The sequence below is a fragment of the Petaurus breviceps genome, unplaced genomic scaffold, assembly GCF_028583685.1.
Source record: "Petaurus breviceps papuanus isolate PSGF00001 unplaced genomic scaffold, PetGlider_PUasm1.0 220, whole genome shotgun sequence".
Lineage (NCBI taxonomy): Eukaryota > Metazoa > Chordata > Mammalia > Diprotodontia > Petauridae > Petaurus > Petaurus breviceps.
The window spans coordinates 20026684-20047559 of NW_027185876.1; the positions used below are offsets into that span (position 1 = coordinate 20026684).

General features: G+C 41.0%; 1 protein-coding gene across 1 annotated transcript in view; it reads left to right on the forward strand.

The window, feature by feature from the left end:
• Positions 1-3898: 3898 nt before the first annotated feature.
• The window catches only part of STYXL2 (serine/threonine/tyrosine interacting like 2), a 31227-nt gene continuing 14249 nt past the window's right edge, over positions 3899-20876 (forward strand). The window contains exons 1-3 of the mRNA XM_069094702.1: positions 3899-4164; positions 5204-5329; positions 20765-20859. Coding sequence (XP_068950803.1) covers positions 5220-5329; positions 20765-20859 — 205 coding nt within the window. The 5' untranslated portion in view covers positions 3899-4164; positions 5204-5219. The remainder of the gene's footprint in view (positions 4165-5203; positions 5330-20764; positions 20860-20876) is intronic.

Sequence of the window (20876 nt, forward strand, 5' to 3'; positions counted from 1 at the left end):
AGGGAGGGAGGAAGGAAGGAAGGAAGGAAGGAAGGAAGGAAGGGAGGGAGGAAGGGAGAGAAGGGAGGGAAGAAGGAAGCAAGGAAGGAAGGAGGGAGGGAAGGAAGGAAAGAGTGAAGGAAGGAAGGAGGGAGGGAAGGAAGGAAGGAAGGACGGAAGGAAAGGAAGGAAGGAAAAAGAAGGAAGGAGAGAGGGAGAGGAGAGAGAGGGAAAGAAGGGAGGGAGGGAAGGAAGATGATAATAATATTTACTCCACCAGGTTGTTGGCAGAATCAAATGAGATAAAGAATGTAAATCACTTTGCAAACTTTTGAGTAAGTAGGCATCTCTTGTTATTATGGTGGTTGTTGTGATTGCCTGAGAATGCACAATGTTATCTTCTGTTGCTCTAGCATTTCCGAAACAGCAGCAGACAGTACTAAATTCCTAGACTGCTGTTTCATGCACCGATCACTTCCTTATAAATAACTGGGGGAATCAGCCATTTCAGGGTCACAGGTTACCCATGTAGGGCTCAAAGTACCTTCCAGAGCTTCAAGTATAACCAAGGGAAGAGGAGAACTGTCTAAAACGGAATAGGGCAGGATTCCCATCACCTGAAGTCTTCAAATGGAGAGTGAATGACCATTTGTTGGGAATATTACCCAGGGACATCTATTTGGGTCAAGTCAACAAGCACTTATTTTATCTTTTGAGTATTTTATTTTCCCCAAAATTACTTGTAAAAAAAAATTTTAACATCCATGGTTTTTTAAAAAAATTTTGAGTTTCAAATTTTCTCCCACCCTCCCTCTGGTCCCCCTTTCTCATTTGAAAAGGCAAGCAATTATACATTTGCAGTCATGTAAAACATATTTCTATGTTAGTCATGTTGTGAAAGAAAACAGACCAAAGACCCAAGAAAAACAAAGAAAGTAAAAAGTATGAACAAGCATTTATTAAGCACTTGCTGTATACAGGCACTGTGCTAAGTGCTAAGAATACAAATGCCATCAGAGAGAAAGACAGTCCCTGTGCTTAAGGAGCTTGCATTCTAATGAAAGAAGACAAGTCAAAAAGGAAGCTGAAGAGTGGGGCTGGGAGTGGTTGAAGGTATGGAGAGTGGGGTAAGAGATGGGATGAAGTGATAGAAAAGGTTTTAATGCTAGGAGGGTGGCTTGGAGAGGACTGAAGACATGTCTGGGCTGGGCAGGTGCCTTAAATTGGAGGTTCTCAGAGGTACTGGCCAATTGAATGGAGTCTTCAAATAGAGACTGAATGACCATTTTGTGAGAATGTTGTACAGGGTGCATCTCTTCAGGTATGATTTGAACTAGATAACTGGCATTGACATAGAATTTTAGGTTTGCAAAGTAGTTTACAAATATTTTCTCAATTGATCCTCCCACCTCTCTCAGGAAGGTGCTGGTATTATCTCCATTTTACAGATAAGGGAATTGAAGCTGAAGGTGTTCAAGTGTCTTGTCCAGGGCCACAGAGCTGGTAAGTGTTGAAGAAAAGAATTAAACTCAGGTCTTCCTGAGGGAATGTCCAATGCTCTCTCTTCTGTTTCCACTAGCTGCTTACGTAAATTCTGAGGTCTTTTCTGATTTTGAGATTCTATGACTCTATAATTCTGTGACTTCCATCTGGAGGCTAGGTATTCCTACATGGGGCAGTGCCCCAGATATCTTGGGGTGTTCAAAGTTTGCTTACCAAGGACCATGCCATTGGCTTTCCCCCACGTTCTCATTGTCTTTTATTTTTATTTTTTGCTTTTTGAAGGGCAATTGGGGTTAAGTGACTTGCCCGAGGTCACACGGCTAGTTTTTGTGTTAAGTGTCTGAGGCTGGATTTGAATTCAGGTCCTCCTGACTCCAGGGCCGGTGCTCTATTCACTGCGCCACCAAGCCGCCCCACTCTCATTGTCTTTTAATCCACAGGAATTGATAGGAATCCATATCCCGGTTTACAACTGTCCTTTCTTTCAAGATATTGTTCCACCAGCTAGTCCTCAATTCAACAAACATTTATCAAGCAGTTATTTATGTGCAGGGCACTGTGCTAGGTGCTGGGGGTACAAAAACAATAACAAAAAGTGTCCCAGCCTCAAGGAGATTACATTCTATGACTTCTGGGCCTCAATTTCCTCATTTGTAAAATGAAGTGGTTTGATCTAAACAACCACTAAGCTTTAAAATCTAGGACTTCATAGCCAGGTGAACTTGGAAGGGGGAATATGATATAACAATAATATTTAGCATTTATGTAGCACTTCATTAGGTTTTCAAAGCGTTTTATGTAGTTTATAAAAACTATATGATTTATAAATTTTTTTTTGCTTTATTTTGAGGGACATTGAGGTTAAGTGACTTGCCCAAGGTCACATGGCTAGTAAGTTTTAAGTGTCTGAGGCCAGATTTGAACTCAGGTCCTCCCGACTCCAGGCTGATGCTCTATTCACTGTGCCACCTACCCAACCCAATTTATAAAATTTTTATATATAATTTGAAACTATATAGATTTGCAAAGTGTTTTACATACATTATCTCATTTGATCCTTTCAATGTTCCAGTGAAATGCTATTATTATCCCCATTTTACAGATAGTAATAAAAATAATAGCTAACATTTCCATAGTGCTTACTCTGTCCCAGGCTCTGTGTCACATGCTTTACATAGATTATCTCCTTTGATCCACACAACAGCCCTGCGAGGTGGGTCCACTACTTTACAGATAAGGAGACTGAAGCAGAAGTTACCTATGTGACTTATCCTGTCACACAGCTCAGTGCCTGAGGCAGGATTTGACCACACATCTTCCTGACTCCAAGGAGAGAAAAGGGAGAAGAAATGGGAGGGAGGGATGAATTAGGGTAAAGGTTAGAAGGGTAGGTAAGGTTTGAGACAGAAAAGGACTGAAAAAGGGATCTCAGGAAGGAAATAACGAGGTTATTGGGATAAATCAGGGAGAGAAGAGTGGAGATTAGGGGTAGGGACTTGGGGGGGAGGAAAATTAGGTAGAGATAGTCAACAAGGACAAGAAAGAGGATTGTAAGAGGAGAAGGAATAATCAGGGGTGGGGAATCTGCTGTCTTGAGTCCACGTGTGACCCTCTAGGTCCTCAGGTGCGGCCCTTTACCTGAATTCAAACTTCATAGAACAAATCCTTCTGTGAAGTTTGGATTCAGTCGAAGGACCACACTTGAGGACCTAGATGATCACATGTGGTCTTGAGGCCACTGGTTCCCCACCCCTGTATATATGTATATGTGTATATACACACGTATGTATATATTTGTATATGTGTGCATATATGTGTATATTGTATGAATGTGCATATGTGTGTGTTTATTTATTCACATGCATATATACATTTACAGGTTAAGTTCTCTGACTCCAAAGCTAACGATCCTGTGGGTTTGTTTTGTAGTTTCTTCCAGAAGCAGCTGGCAAATCTGAGTCTCCCCCTGTTCCCCCCATTTCTCCTGCAGCTCAGTTACTCCCTAGGTCACAGCCTTCAGTAAAGGTGATAAGAAGTCACCCATCTATCCTAAGAATAGTCCTGGTAACAGGATGCAACCCTGGGCATAAGCAGGAACTGCCTTTGGCCATTGGCTGTCTGAGTCCCCAGTTTTCCACAGTCTTTGATGTCCTTGTATTCCACTTTTTTGTCCCTGGATGCAAACAGCAAGGGCTTTTGAGGATTAGGTTATCTTCTGGAAGATATTCTGGAGAGACTTCTAATACTTGTGTCCAGGAAGGTGGGAGCAGGGTGGGACAGATGGGGAGGCAATGTTGAAATAGCCTCGATGCTTTTATGGCACAGGAAAAAGTCACAGATCTTCCCTTTTGGCTTCCCCAACTGTCCTGCCAAAGAAATCAATTGTCAGTGGCAGATGAGCCGGCAGAGAAAGAGTTAAGGCTGGACTTATCTGCCCCACTCCATGGGAGGTTCTGAATTCCTGCCTCTAACTGGACTGCCAGCCGGCATAGGACACCTGCTAAATTTAGAGAGCTGTGAAGGGTTTCCTGTTGACAGTTGCCCTGCCTCTTGAAGAAGGGACTCTGGAGAGAGAGGTTTCACTTACTCGTTCCAGCCCCTGAATAGTTCTTTGCCAGCCTTCCTGGGGTCCCCAGCACCTGAATGAATGCTTTCCAGACAGCAGAAATACCAAGAGTTCAGGTGAGTGTCAGTTTCTTCTTCTTTCTTTCTCCTGGGCCAGTCCCAGGGCCCACAAGTCCGAGTGGCAGTGATCGTGACTGGGCCGCTTAGGCTGTGTCAGGCCTCAACCGTACATTCCTGATGCCTGAGACCAGCTGTAGGGGATTTCAGATCCCTTTAATAGGGGTTGGGGGAAGGGCCAGGCTCCCTCAGCAAAATATAGACGTTGTCTGCCTTGGGCCTGACCGATTGAGGTGAAAGAAAATCAGTCACTGGTAAAACTGTCCTCTCTAAGATTTTGGTCTAAATCAAAGGTGGGCTGTCTCTGCAGAGACCCAGCAGCTCTGGAAATTCACACTGGGGTGACAAGGAAAGTTTGATCTCCTTGCCATGTCTCTGGGTCACTAATTCCCCTGGATTTATGAAAAGTAAATGTATCTTCCTTCTTGGTGAGGAGGTACCATGTTGTTCTTTCTTAAATTGGGTCATCCCTAGTTGGGGTGGCAGCATCTCCATCCTAAAAGGCCTGGGTGACTTTTAACACTATCACCTTCCCCTTGGGGCAACATGGTATTATGGAAAAGAGCCCTCCACCATTCATTGACCTTGGAAAAGTCAGCATCTCAATTTCCTCATCTGTCAAGTAGGGAGATTAGTATTGATGTGCGGATCATATGTAATTGTTTGAAAGAAAATTGTATAAATGTGGGGACAGTACGAGGACCTGATCCAAACCTTAACAGGATGTGAAATTTTTCTTCATTGTCTTCTGGGACCATTGCACTCTTAGCCTTACAGAGCTTGACTGTACGTTTTTTTTTTAGCTTTTTGGAGGGGGGGAGGGCAGGGCAATTGGGGTTAAGTGACTTGCCCAAGGTCACATGGCTAGCAAGTGTTAAGTGTCTGAGGCCGGATTTGAACTCAGGTCCTCCTGACTTCAGGGCCAGTGCTCTATTTACTGAGCCACCTAGCCACCCCCTGATTGTACTTTCTAATGTCCTTATGGTTGCTTAGTTCTTATAGCTAACTCCCTAATGGTCCTTCTTCCCCAACTCCCTAGAATTTAACAGGTTGTCATGGCGACCAGCAATGATCTAGAGGAGGAACAGGTTGTTCCAGATACAGAAGATGGAGCTGATGTGAAGGCAGTACAAGCCCACTATCTCCGAAGCCCTTCTCCCAGTCAGTGAGTGTACTCTCAGCGCCGACCCATAGGCCACCACAGCTTTGGTTACATGAGAGGACCAATGATGGGAGGAAATACTGTCTGGGGAGTCCTAAGAGCTCCTTCAGCCTCCACTTCAGAATGAGGCCAGGGTGTAGTTCTCTATGTCCACTAAGAAGGAATGAAGATGGGACATTTGGGTGGCAGCAAGCAGTCTAGATTGTAACACACAGGAACTGGAAGAAGTTGCCTATAGAATAAATATGATTTCATTAGCAGCACCCTCCTGAAATTCTGTAATAACATATGGTTCTAGTGCTAAGAAAAGAACAGGGAACAAGGAACCAGGATGCCTGAGTCCTTCTAGTCGAGGCTTTGATGAGAACTGTGAGATCTCTGGTCAATTGCTTAACCACTATAAGCTTAATTTTTGCATCTATAAAATAATAAAGGGGAGGAGGAAATGGGGGAGTTTGGAGGCTATGAACTCTAAAGTTCCATCTAGCTATAAACTTCTGGGATCCAAAGAATCCCCAAACTCGGGGTTGGAAAGGAACTCAGAGTCCAGCCCACATTATAGGAGCTCCCTCTCTGGCACCCATAACAAGTGGTCATTCAACTTCTACCCTAAGGCTTCCAGAGTTGGTAAATCTACCACTTCCTACAACAGCTTATTCATTTTTTTTTTTATAAAGCAATTGGGGTTAAGTAACTTGCCCAAGGTTACATGGCCAGTTTGTGTGTGTGTGTGTGTGTGTGTGTGTGTGTGTGTGTGTTAAGTATCTGAGGCCAGAACCAAGGCTGGAATCGAGGCCAGAACTGATGCTGGATCCTCCTGATTCCGGGCCAGCACTCTCACTCACTGCGCCACTTAGCCACCCCAGCTTATTCATTTTTTTTAAGCAGTTCCAATGAATGGTTCTAACTAAGGTTCTTCCTTCTGTCTGCCTTACTGTTGAAACTAAAGTTTTACCTGGAATTTCTACCCAATGCACCGAACCCTGTGGTGCCAAGGACAACTCTAATTTGCTTTTCTACATGACGGCCTTTCAAATTCTTGAAGACAGAAATCATGCCCCTCTAAGTCTTGTGTTCTCTGGAGGAAACATCCCCAGCTGCTTCAGCTAATCCTCACAGGACATGATCTTCTACTTTCTCATGATTCTGCTCACCTTCCTCTAGCTAATTTATCCCATCCTAATATGTGGCAAGTAAAGCTAATACTCCAGATGAGGTCTGACAAGGGCAGAGAATACAGCCAGGGTGCCATTTTGTACATTATTAATGCAGCCTGAGAACATGTTCCTTTTCTTGGCTGCCATGTTACACTGTTCATTCACTTTGAGCTTGCAGTCCACTAAAAACCTCAGATCTTTTTCATATGAACTTGCCCTATGTCCTCTTTGTGACTTAGTTCTTATTACTGTGTCTTTCCCCAGAGCTGTAACTAAGAAATCTGGCCCCTGGGAAAAATTCATTTGGGCAGGAGTCGACTAAGGCATGATCATTCTTTTGAATGACTGAAGTAGATTGGAGACTGAGATCATGGAGACTGAGGCAGCTGAGAAAATGGAAGGCAAGGTGATTTGAAGGGGGCAAGTGTTGGAGTAGAATTATTTGGGAGAGTAATCTGGTGTCCAGGAGCTAGGATGGAGGGAACTTCTTAAAATAATATTTTATTTTCCCCCCAATTACATGTTAAAATGATTTTTATATTTGTTTTTCTTTTAAGTTTTGAGTACCAAATTCTATCCCTCCCTCCTCTCCTCCCTGAGATAGTAAGCAATCTGATATAGGTGATACTTGTGCAATCATGTAAAATTGGATTTCCATATTAGTCATTTTGTACAAGAAGATAAATGAAAAAGAAAGGAAGGAAGGGAGTGAAAATAATATACTTCAATTTGTATTCAGGCAATATGAGTTCTTTCTCTGGAGGCAGATAGTATGCTTTACCATTAGTTCTTTGCGATTGTCTTGGATCACTGTATTGCTGAGAATAGCCAAGTCATTCACAATTCTTCATTGTACAATATTGCTGTTACCATGCACAACATTCTTCTGGTTCTGCTCACTTCCCTTTGCATCAGTTCATGTAAGTTAAGACTTTTCTGAAATCAAGATGGAGGAAACTTTAAAAGAGGAGAGGTTGTTGTTGAGTGATGGTGATGAAGGGAAGATTTGAGAGTGTCCATTGGGAGCAAGGAGTAGATCGACTCCTCCTCCTGACCAGGGCATCAGGGTATGAGAGGAGTAATCATCCTAGGAGAGAGAGTATTCAAAGATATGGAACCGTATGGAGAAATTAAAGTTTCAGAGAATACTAGAAGGTAGAAATAATGTGAGAAAAAGGGATCGAGGACAGTGGGATCATTGACTTAGGACTGGAGGGGACCGTGGAAATCATCTAGTGGTAGTGTCAAACTCAAGCAGAAATAGAGGCCACCAAACTATACATAATGATCCCTGTGGGCCACATTTTTTCTGCTGGACCATAACAGAGGAAGGTTCTAGAGGGTACAGAGGTAAAAAGGGGCAGGGGAGGATAGTACCTGGGAGAAGACTAGGACTGTGTTTACTTTGGGGTTAGGGTGGTGCACAGGACTTTGGGGACCTAAGCAGCCAACAATAAGCCACCTTTGCTTTAATTGTCTCCCCCTTCCCAACCCCAACCCCCAAAGCTGATTCCACACAATTCCCTCAAGAATGCCTGGACAAGGTGGCTCATGGGCTCTGAGGCAGTAGAGTGGCATGCTCAGAGCATCCCAAGGTGGACAGAGTCAGGGGAGAAATCATGATCCCGGGTGCACTGGCATCTGGGTCCAGCTCTAGGTGCCCTCTGCTAGTTCTGTCTCTGCATATCCACCACATGCAGGCTGAGAGGATTATCTGCGTACCTACTGAAAGGTGAGAGCAAGCTCCTATCACTTGTATAATCACAGCCCTTTGAGCAAATGGATGCTGGTGTCTTTTAAAACCAAGTTATCCTGTTAACTGTTGGTAAAACTTTCAGATTTGAGAGGGGATTTATTTCCTTCTTCTACTCTTTAAGTGTGTACATCTTTGCATGTTTTCTTATGATGCTGGTTGCCTTCTCTAGCTAATCTATCCCATCCTAAAATGTAATTTTTATGTAATCAAAAGTAAGTTTTAGAGCCAGGAAGATCTGGGTTCCAATTCTGCTCTGATATATAACAGCTGTGTGAGAGCTACCTACTGGTGCTTCCAGCATAAATCTGCAAAGTTGCTGCCAGTCTGTGTTGGTTGAAGAAGTGTTTTTTTTTAAATTTTATGTTTATTTTTAGTTTACAACATTCATTTCCACAAGATTTTGAGTTACAAATGTTCTCCCCATCTTTCTCCTACCCACCACCCCAAAACAGTGATTCCACTGAATATCCTCTCCCCCAATCTGCTCTCTCCTATATCCTCCCCATCTCTCCTCCAATTTTCCAGTAGGGCAAAATGGAACTCCATACCCCAGTGCCTGTATATCTTATTTCCAAGTTACATGTAAATAATAATAATAATTATTATTATTATTACTATTTTAATAACATTTGATTTTAAAACTTTGAATTCCAGATTCTTTCCCTTTTTCCCTTGTCACCCACCCGTACTGGGAAGATAAGGAATTCAATAAAGGTTGTACATGTGCAGCTACGCAAAACATTTCCATAGTGGATATATTGTGAAAGACTGACTATATTTCCCTCCATCCTATCCCACCCCTCATTTGTTCTATTTTCTACTTTTACCCTGTCCCTTTTCAAAAGTGTGTGCTTCTAACTACCCTCCCCACCAATCTGTCCTCCCTTCTATCATCCCCCCTCTTATCCCCTTCCCCCCTACTTTCCTGTAGGGTAAAATATACAATTTAGTGTGTATGTTATTCGATGGGTTGTGTTTTTTTTTATGGGAGTAGGAGGCAATTTCCTATACTAAAGAAAGCATAGGTATGGACCTTGAGTTTCCTGGGACACCAAAAGGCTGCAATCTGCTATATTAGAAGCAGGATTTGAACCTAGGCTTTCCTGCCTCTGAGGCTCATTCTGACAGGTACACAGACATGTGCATACAGCACAAACATCCATTGAGAAGTCATTATTTAAAATATGCAAAATTGACTTGGCTACAAATCCCCCAATATCTCTTCTCTCTCACCTCTGGCTGGTGTAGGAAATGATACCATTAGTTAGCCAGTCAACCCTTTTATTCAGCCAATGATTTCTTCAAAAACAGACTCCCAAGGGGGCCAACACATTAAATTCCAAGCATCTTTGTGTGAATCACCATATCATAACACTTTCTTCCTGATGGGCACCCATTAGCCTGAATCATCGCATCAATTGTGGAATCAGAGAATTTTAGGCCAACCTGGGAGGGGGTGTGGACACAGGGGAAAGCAAAAAGAGGGCTGCCAGACTGCTGAAAGGAGGACAAAGAAGACAAATACTGCTTTTTAAAAACAATTTTGTCTAGAGATCCCTCTGTCAGGAGTGTTTTAAGATGTTCCCTTTTTCTAGAGTATTTTCCTAAGCAAGCCTCCAGGCCACTCAGTTAGGACCCCTCCCTCCGCCCACACACACACACACACACACACACACACACCTCTCCCAGCTTGCCTTGGCAGAGTTAGGCACAAACCTTAGTTTGACTGACCCATATAAAAATAATAATAATAATGATAAGGAGAATTGTATTTATATAGCATATTAAGGTTTTCAAGACTCTTTAAGTATATTCATTTAATAACTCTCTGAAACAGGTACTATTATTATTCCCATTTTACAGAGAAGGAAATTAAAATACAGGTAAAGTGACTTGCTCAGGGTCACAAAGCTATTAAGTGTCTGAGGTAGGATTTGAATTCAAGCCTTCCTGACTCCAAATATTATGCTCTTTCCATTGCACCATCTAGCTACCAAAATACTACATCTTTGCTGTTTTCTAAAGATGTGACCTTCTTTCAAGAGTTTTCTTTTCTAGATGCTCTCTAGAAACATCTAGAGATAGCTGGTGGTACAGTGGATAGGGCCCTGAGCCTGGAGTCAGGAATCCGAGTTTAAATCTGGCCCCAGACACTTACAAGCTATGTGGCCCTGAGCAAATGGGCACTCTGTTTGCCTCAGTTTCCTCAGCTGTAGAATGGGCATAACAATAGCACCTACTTCAATGCGTAGTTGAGAGAATCAAATGAGCTAATATTTGTAAAAAACACTTAACATAGTACCTGGAGCATGGTTGTACAATAGAAATACTTATTTCTTTCCTCTAGGGTTTTCCATTGCTTTGGACACCGGATTCTCAGCTCTAGGAATTTTTCTTATGATATTGACACTAAATATGTTGATGTTAATAATTTATAATGATACTTTTGTTTTACATCTTAAATTCTATCCCTCTTCTAGTCAGGAAGCCATCCCTTATAACAAAGAATTTTTAAGAGAAACAAAAAGCAGCTCAACAAAACTAATGAACATTTCAACTGAGTGTGACAGTATAAACACAATTCCACACCCATAGACCCCCACCTCAGCCAAGAAGGGAGCAAGGTACATTTTCTCATCTCTTTGATGGACACAGGCTAGGTCATTATAATAATACAGCATTTAGTTTTGGATCTTTTGTTCTTTCTAATTACATTATTGTAGTCATTGTTTATATTGTTTTTCTGGTTCTACTTTCTAAATTTTGTGTCAGTTCATATAAGTCTTACCATGCTGCTCTGAATTCTTCATTGTTATATTTTCTTATGGTGTGGTAACATACCATCTCCTTGTTATACCACAAATTGTTTAGTTGTTTCCCTGATTTATTAGCATCTACTTTGTTTCCACTTCTTTGCAAAAACAGAAGTAATGCTATGAATATTCTGGTACATGGAACATTTTGTTCTGTCTTTAGCATCTTTGGGGTATATGTTTAGCAGCAGAAGCTCTGTTTAAAATTATGAGAATGCTGCAGTCACTTTCCTAACATAATTTAAAATGCTTTCCATAATGGTTGGATTATTTCATACTCTACCAACTGTATGTTAGTGTGCCCGTTTCTCCACAACCCCTCCAATGTTGACTATTTGTATCTTTTGTCAATTTTGCCAACATACTGAATGTGAGATAAAACTTCAGAATTGTTTTGATATGCATTTCTTTTATGATTAGTGTTTTGAAGCAGTCTTTCATATGGTTGTCAAGAGTCCGCAAATCTTCTTTTGAGAAGAGTTTGTTCACATCTTTTTACAATTTATCCATTGGAAAATGGATCTTGGTCTAGTATATCTGTATTTCTTGCCTACATATCATGCCTACCAAACCCTTAAAGATATTTGATGCCAAGGATTTTCCTCAATCCACAGAGCCTCTTTTATCCTAGGTGCATTGATTTTATTTGTGCAAAAATCTTTTAATTCCTTGAAATTTAAATTATTTTATTTTGTGTGATTGTCTCTACTGCTAACCCATTTTAGAATGGCGTGATAAGGATGAAAACCAAACCAAACAGAAAAATGAAGTCTTATTTCCATGTCCCTTTTCATGATGACCCTCTTAGGATATCAAAGATGTGGAATCACATGGTGATTGGGAAGTTCAAATAATATATAATATATAAATTACTTGGAAAATTTTAAAGTGCCTAATAAAGCACTATAAGTCATTAATTTGGGAATTATAATGGTCCTTTGAGAGGTCATTCAGCTCATTCCCTTGCCTTCAGGTAGAGACATCTAAGTTATATCAGACAATTGAAAATCCATAATATTTTTTTAAAGACCTTCAGAGAAAGAGATCTTACAACCAATATTGTGTAGGGACTTAGGATGTTAAGAAATTATTCTTTTTATGTAACATAAGTCCTTCAAGCTGCAGTTTAAACCCATTTCCTCTTATTCTGTCTTCAGTGGAGATTAAAACCAGCTGGTCATTGCCCTCTGTCTAAGAGCCTTTCCTCTACTTGAAGACTTATTAAATCTCCCACTAGCCTTCTCTTGTCCAGGCTGAATGATTCCTTTCCCCTTACTCTTGCTTCATAGATCTTATTTCCCAACTCTTTAATCATCTTTATGCCTTTTAGAACTCTGAACCATCTCCAACTTTTCTACATTTATCTTTAGTTGGAAAAGATTCAAGTAAAGGGTCATCAGACCACAGCTGAAGGATAATAGAAGGTTTATCTCACTTCTCTTTTGTACACCCCAATATTGTGGATGCTTTTAAAATATAAAATTACAAAAACCTTTTGATTTTGACTCCTGGATATTTTTCTGTGTAGCAAAAAAATATATTATCCTAACTCCCTCTCCCACTCCCAATGACAAGCTGCATCTCCCAAATGTGACTGCTAGATTTCCGTAGGATTCTATGGCTTGACCTTAAAGGGTTTGAGGTGGGATTTTTGTAATGGAGCTTATGAGCCCCCACCAGTGTGCTTCTCTCCATGATTAAAAATGAGTCATACAATCAACTTTTAGTGGAAGGTCTTTAGTAAAGTGGTATAATAAAAATAATTGGTACAAAACAATCCACCCGAAGTCTGTGATACTCTCATACAAGGACATATAAAATCTAGAGGAAACTGGGCTCAATCTTAAAGCACATGTAGCAAAGGAGTAACTGACAGTGCTAGGAGGTCTTTTAGCTGGAGTCCTCACAATGTTGTCTGTAGGAATTCTCCCTCTCCTCCCCTTCTGGGCTCTTTCTAGAGCTTTGAATCTGTGTCCAGCCTGTCCTTGGCATCCAATGCACATACCGCCTTCAGCTACTAGAACCCTGATATGAAGATAAGAGGCCAAAATTCTTCAGACTTCTAAAGTTTGTAAGATTTGAGGTCAGGGATCTGTTCCTTCCCATCCTCTCCTAATCAATTCCTTCCTAGGGGTTTAACTGAAACTATTCTCTCCACTTCCAGGCAATGAAATCTCTGATTCCAACCAGCTTGATGGTTTATACAGGATGCAGAGGGCAGGCCCAAGTCTTTTAGCCAATGTGAATAGACTTCCTGTTACAAATAGGGAGGCATCCAGGTCAATTCATGCCTGATGAATAATTGAGATGTATTTTCACCAGACAGATATGTCAGGGCTATAGCTCTTATCGCTTACTTTAAATGAGGCTTGGTGATTTGATTGATTTACTTAATGGACCTCCACTCTCACATCTGTATGGACAGTTCCCCTCCCCCCTCCAAGGGACCAGCACATCCTTACTCAAGCTTATTCTTTTAGTTCTGACAGTTTCTCCAGTTCCAAGTCAGTCTTCTAAAGTACCGGCTATAACCCACTTCTCCTGTATACTCCACCCTGGTGTCACAGTTCAAGTAAAGAGTACATCCTCTAATCCAGCCCCTGCCTGATTAGGCCACAGCTTCCTTGAAGGAAGAGAGAGGACCTTGTCCATCTCTTCTCTACTTCAGAATACTTACCATGAAGTCTTACACACAGTAGGTCTGTGTAAATACAAACTGAGTGTAAGAGGAAAAAAACCCAAGGATTCAATAGGGCAAGACACTAGGGCTGAAAGGGACATTAGAGCCTATTGTATCTAACTTCTACGTTTTACAGGTGAAGAAACTTCACAGAGAGGTAAATTTATTTGCCCAGGGTCACACGGCTGACATTTATTTAGTGTTTTATATTTTTCAAAGATCTTTACCTATGTTATATCATTTGGACGTTACAACAACCCCTTGAGGAAGGTGCTATGGATACTTTTATCCTTATTTTATAGACAAAGGAACTTCAATGACTTGCCCACAGTCTCCCAACTAATAAGTGTCAGAAATTGAGCCCAAGTCTTCATTACTTCAAGTCCATCACTCTACCTAGCAACTTTCTGGTTCCATGGCTGCTCTGATCTCACAAGTAAGACAGTTGTGAATATTTCGCACTTTCCATCCTTTGAGCTGTTTCCTTGACCTCTCTGCATACAGGCCTCCCTCCAACTATCCAGAGGTGTATATTCTCTTCTTCTGGTACAGATAAGTGGCATTTAGCTCTGACGTTGTTGATTCCTACTTTACTAATCCCCTCAATATAGGGTCCAGACTCAACACCCTGTGATTTCATGTTCTAGGAAAGATTCCCTAGTTCCCCCTCTCTGCTCTCCCTAGCTCATTTGAAATTCTACCCTTAGAGCTTTATTTCTTAAACTTAATATTTTTTGCCTTGTTCAAATGAAGCTAACGCTAAAGGTCAGTCACCTTCAAAGTTGCCATCGTTCATTTATACAATTATGTGAATAAAAGATTTCTCATTATGGCATGGAGAGAAATGAAGGCCATGCCCACTGAGCATTAGTTCTGGCAGCTTCCACTGCAAAGGCTTTGAATACGGTTGGGACAACAGACTGAGGCTGCTTCGTTAGGACCAATCTAACTCAGTACTACTGAGGCTTATCACCAGGAGATCAGTCAGTTGCTTAGTCATGGAGACCAATGAAGTAAAGAAAAATACAAAAAGAGCCCCTGTATGGAGCTCCTTTGCTCTAGTGTTGATGATAGAGTAGGAGAAAAGTAGGCAGAGATTGCTAAGAATCACACCATTTCTAGACAGACTATAAACTTTATACTATTAATTATTTATACCTATATATTAGGTATACCTATAACCATTGGTACTCTAAATGTGAGCTCTTTTCCCAAAGACCAAAGAGTTTTCCTGCTCCTAGAACAACTAAATTGCATCAATCTTGATGTTCTTGCTATAAACGAAAGCAGAAGACAGGAGGAAATTGCAGATAAAAGCAAGGATGAGCCACAGGTTATCCTTGCAGATCCAAATAAGGAAGTTGGTAGAGGTGATTTTTCTCATGTGCTCAAAGGCAACAAGAAACATCATTTCATGGGGTATTTGGTCATCTCTTATTGCACTTTCATTACAAGTATTTGCAAAAGCACCCCCATGAGAATAACTGCAGCTTATGTCCCAGCAATTGTTACAGGGGATTTAAGAGGTAGAGGAATTCTGTGAAGAACTTGATAAAACACTACAGATAAATCCAAGGGGGTGAGTGACCTTGGAGTCAGGATCAGATGGGTTCAAGTCCTTCTGTAGGCTCATATTTGCAAGTCACTAATTGATCAGTGCATTTAGGCACTTCTCTAAAACTACTCTGAGCTACAGAGGAGTTGCCAATCCTGTGCAAGGAGGGACTTTCCACATTAGAGAGTTCCCCACACTGATGAAACCACAATCAAGCAATCAACAAATATTTATTAAGTGGTTACTCCATAGCAGTGATAGACTATGATAGACACATACTGTGATAGACACAAAGACAAAAGCAAAACAGTCTCTGCCCTCAAGGAGCTTACCTTCTAAGAGGGGAGATGGACTATACATACCTGTATAGATTTATACAAAACAGATAGGAGGTAATATTTATGGAGACAGCTAGAGTCAGGAAAGGGGATGGACTAGGAAGGGCCTCATGAAGAAAAAGGTGGTGCCTGAGTTGAGACTTAAAGAGAAACAAAGGAGATCCTGCCCCTGCCTCCTCCCAAAACTTGTCAACACCCAGTGACTTCAAAGCAAAGGAAGAAATGGGCAAGGACAGTGAAAAATCTGTTGGAAAACAGGGTTCAGGAATAAGGAATGAGGGAGGCTTTGGCCTCTTAGATTACCCAGAAACTTCAGTATATATGGAGGGGGTTACCTAACTTTAAGGTCACTGAAGGATCTACTCTTATGGTATACAGTGGAAGAAAAGACACTAAAACCATGTCAAAAATCTTGGATCTCATTTTACCCAGAAAAGATGGCCTGAGAGATCAGCATTCCTTCCTGAGCAATACTGAAGAAAATGCATCTAATATGAGATTACTTTATGCCAGGCATGATGATGATCACAAGATATAAATAAATACAAGTAAGCCAGCAACTCCTCATCCTGAAGGAGTTTGTATTCTAATATGCTATTGAGTCATTTCAATTGTATCTGACTCTGTAACCCCATTTGGGGTTTTCTTGGCAAAGATACTGGAGTGGTTTGCCATTTCCTTCTCTAGCTCACTTTACAGGTGAGGAAGCTGAGGCAAAGAGGATTAGGTGACTTGCCCAGGGTCACACAACTAGGATGTGTCTGAGGCTAGATTTGAACTCAGGTCCTCTTGACTCCAGGGCTGATGCTTTATCTGCTGAGCCACCTAGTTGTTTGGGGGAAGATAATATATAATATAGGTGATATGGAGACCTGGGCAAAGATGAGGTAAATGTCAGAGTACCTGTCAGAGCTAAGTAACCCAGAGTGAGTCCAAGTTACCAGAGGGGAGGAGGAGATGATAATTCAAGTAGAGGTAGCATTGTATAGCACTGTCTAGAAGTTGAATGAATGAATGAAAAAACATTTATTACATACTCACTCTATGCCAAGTACTGTGCTGAGTGCTGAGGATACAAATACAAAAAACCCAACACAGACCCTGCCTTCAGGGATCTTACTTTTTTTTTTTTTTTAACAATTGGGGTTAAATAACTTGCCCAGTTTTTTTGTGTGGGTGTTAAGTATCTGAGGCCAGAACCCATGCCCTCCTGACTCCAGGGAGCGGCGCTCTTACTCATTGCACCACCTAGCCGCCCTGAGGAATCTTACATTTTAATGGGTTAGGCAGCACAGATATGGGAAGTGAAGCTCAAAGAGGGGCCCTATTGTCTGGACAGTTACAAGGATGCCTACTTTCCCCACTATATAAATTTTTTATGAGAATAACCTGCACCTGCATTGAAGACATCTTTGATGAAGGTATTAGAAGGGCAAAGCCGACTTTCACAAGTGAGACCCCAGAGGAATACATGGTACAAACTAAACAATGATATCCAGTTCAATGAATAACCTCTAAAACTTATCCCTGAAACAAAGGCCTACCCTTTTCATATCAATAGTCTTCCAATGTTATTATATCTCTCTGAGTTGTAGAACAGCACAGTGCTGAAGAAGTGAAACTGGGGATCACCCAAAGGACAATGGAGAAGCATGTGATGCCATGAGCAAGAGGCTCGTGTACAGTACCCAGGACAAGCAAGAGATTTGAAGAAGTGGACTCAAGGCCTTAAGGAAATACATGAGCCAAAAAGGTCTGCTTGTTATGTGACCACATCAATGAATGAATGACTATGTGTTCCATCATTATCCTCAAGATATTGAAGGGAAGTGAGGAAGATCTCCAGCACATTGGATGGACCCTCTGTAGTGAATTTATGGGAGGGCATGAGTAAGAGTCACACAGGATGTGTGACCAGAGACGGGTTGAGATCTGTATCAGTGGAGGGAATGGTCACATCAATGAGATCACAGAGCATTTGAATATTTGAGTGAATGGAAATCAAAGGACTACAGAATATTTGATTTGGAAGGTCCTCAGAAACCATCTAATCCAACTTATGATTGAATGAGAAGCCCTCTGTCACACACCTGACAAAATAGTCATGTAGTTCTTGAAAAATAAACTTCTATTTGCTTCAGAATTCAACCTCATATATAGGAATCTATCTTGCCCTACAAGAAAATAAGGGTCAAGGGGACAAGAGGGAGGGGGGTGACAGAAGGGAGGGCAGACTAAGGGAAGGGGTAATCAGAATGCATGCCATCTTGGGGTGGGGGGTAGAGGAGAGATGGGGAGAAAATTTGGAACTCAAAACCTTGCGGAAATGAATGTTGAAAACTAAAAATAAATAAATAAATTCTGGGGAAAAAAAGAAATTCAGCTTCATAGATGCAAAATGGGGCCCAATGGTATTTCTTTGACAAAGAAGTAGAGTTTTAGCAGATAATAAGCTAAATAGGGATCATTCACACCCATCATCAGAGGCAAGAAAAATACTATAAACATATGCTACAGGAAGAGGTGTAGGGTGTCTCAGAAATGGAGTGATAACTTCATTATATTCAGCCCCAGGCAGGACATAGCTGTAGTTTTGTGCTCAGTTCTGGTTGCCGAGTTTCAGGAAGGACAGTTATAGACTGGAAACCATCCAGAAGGGCAGTTGTGATGGTGGGAGGCCTTGAGTTCCTGGTATGTGAGGATGAGATAAGAAATAAGGGGATAGGTGTGGTGAAACAGGGGATTAGGATGGTGAAGGACCTTGAGTTTCCGTTGTGTGAAGATGAATTGAGAAACTTGTGTTAGGTAGATGGACAAGTCATTTAAACTTTCTGAACCTCAGTTGATTTTCTTCTACAAAATGGAAGTGATAATTCTTGTATTATCCACCTTTCCTTGTTGTTGTGAAGAAAGTTCTTTGTAATCTATAAATGCTATAGAGATGTGAGGTATGGTTATTGACATCTGAATATTCCTCAGGTGCATTCTCAGCTGAGTGCATTGCACCTTGACAAGGAAATATTTCTCATGTCTAATTAATTGGTTGGGAAAGAAGAGAGAGTACTTAGTTTACAGGATTCCTGGGAAGATCAAATGAGACAATGGTTCCTTTTTCTTTTCCATATGGACATTTCACACATTTTCCTATGCCTGCTGAAATCTACTTTCTTAAAGATCATTATCTTTAGTTTACTGACTTTTGTCTGCTACTGAACTTGTCTGATATTGAACATTTGGGGTCTTCCTTCTTCAAAGTAGACTTCTGGGTCTTCATAGGTTTTGTCCACTTCCTTTTTTTTGGTAAGTGCCAAGCTAAGTAGGGCACCACAATAATAATGTGATTACTAATAATAACAATGTGTTATAACACAAGTGATATTTATGGAGTGTTTCAAAGTTTAGAAAGAGCTTTACATGCATTATCTCATTCGATCTTCCCAGGAACCCTGTAAAGTAAGTACTCTGCCTTCTTTCCCAACCAGAAACCTGTCTCTGGTCTTCTCCAAGTCAAGTGAAGTCAACAAGACTTTATTAAATACTTATTCTGTGTTAGAAACTGTGCCAAGCTCCAGGCACTTTGAAAACTGTGGTTGGTAATGTGTCAACTGATGTGATTTGCATTCCAGTAGATGTCTCGTTAAGCCCCCTATGCTACCATGTTCTATAATTTGTCAGGGTAACACAGGTGCAGCTACCAACCCCTACTCTCTTCAGTCTTCTTTCTCTTCCTAGGTTAGGGCTGACTCATTTACCCCCACCTGTACTCATTGCAGGATGTTGGAGTGGTACCCAGCTGAAAGGATAGACATGTATTTATCACTCAGTGTCAAGGTCCTAGGAATAACCCTAGTGTGGGAAACAAACTCCCACTACTGATTACTGTAGCTCCAGAGTCCCCTTGGGCATGCTTCTTATTTGTACAAATGAGTCACAATGACACCATTAACTTTTGAACATGACACATTAACCAAGAAGGCAAAAGCAGGAATAATCACATTATAACAGTTCACCCATAAACCTAATCACACTCTTTCACAAATACACAAAAATGTCAGGGGGAGGAGAAGGGAAAGGAGGGAAGTAATCACATACTTAACAAAAACCTAGCAGTGAAGTAGAGGAGTAGGGAAATCCCTGTACCTGGGCTGATTCACACATACAAGTAGTTACTTTGATTTGTAATTTCTCAGCTATATTCTTCCAAACCCTGAAGACAGTTGTATGTAAATGAGCTGATATGCAATAAAAACTGCAGCCATCATCACTTGTGGACCTTACTTTCACTTATCTCCTCTCAAATAGTCTGGGGACCTCCTCAAGCACTTATCTGAGGGGCTGGTTCCCTTAAGTTGCCCTCTTTCTGTGTTCCTCACCCAAATATCTCTTTCTGTACCGGCCTGCAAATAGGCTGTCCACATCAAGAAGGGGCAGCACCTATCATGGCAGCATCAGCAGCCAATGTAGCGAAAGTCATGGCTACCAAGATTCTGCTCTTGGTGAGACCTTCTAGTATTACTAGCCTTTCTCTTCCTAGGTCTTCTTTATTGTTTGTTCTTCTGTTTCAAATTCAAGCCCTTCTATCTACTGATTCTTTTCTTTCCCAGTTCTGAAAATAATTATATATACTTTCTTGATTCTCTGATTCTGATTCTAAGGTCATCTCGGTATCCACTAGAACATACTACCTCTGTGGTTGGAAATTATATGGCAAAATCAATTGTGGGTTACACTTTGACTGTAGTTTATTCAGCTTATGTATTTAGATCTTTCAGTTTACAATTTTAATTTAGTTCTCTCAATACTTTAGACAAACTTAGAGCAGGCACTCGTGCCCATATATTTGCAATGTATAATTTTAAAAGCCAATGAAGCCTAAAGTAAGAGGATTATTAGCAAAAATGAAGAAATTGCTAAGATCTCTATTGATATTCAGACAAATCTTACAATAACAGGACTCCAGCAATACTGAACTTTAATATCCTTTAGGTGAGATTCTTATCAATTTAATTCAACTAACATTTTATTAAGGGCCTAGTGTACAAATTATTACATGAGGGATACAAAGATGAATAAAATGACAGAGTTTCCGCCCTTGAGATGCTTGCATTCACTAAAACTAATATGAATGTCGTTCACCAGGTACTCCATGGTCTCAGATGCTGAAACAGAGAGTATTTTCATGGATCCCATTCACCTGTCATCAGCTGTTGCTGCCAAGCAGATCATTAATGAAGGTAATTAAATCTGAACC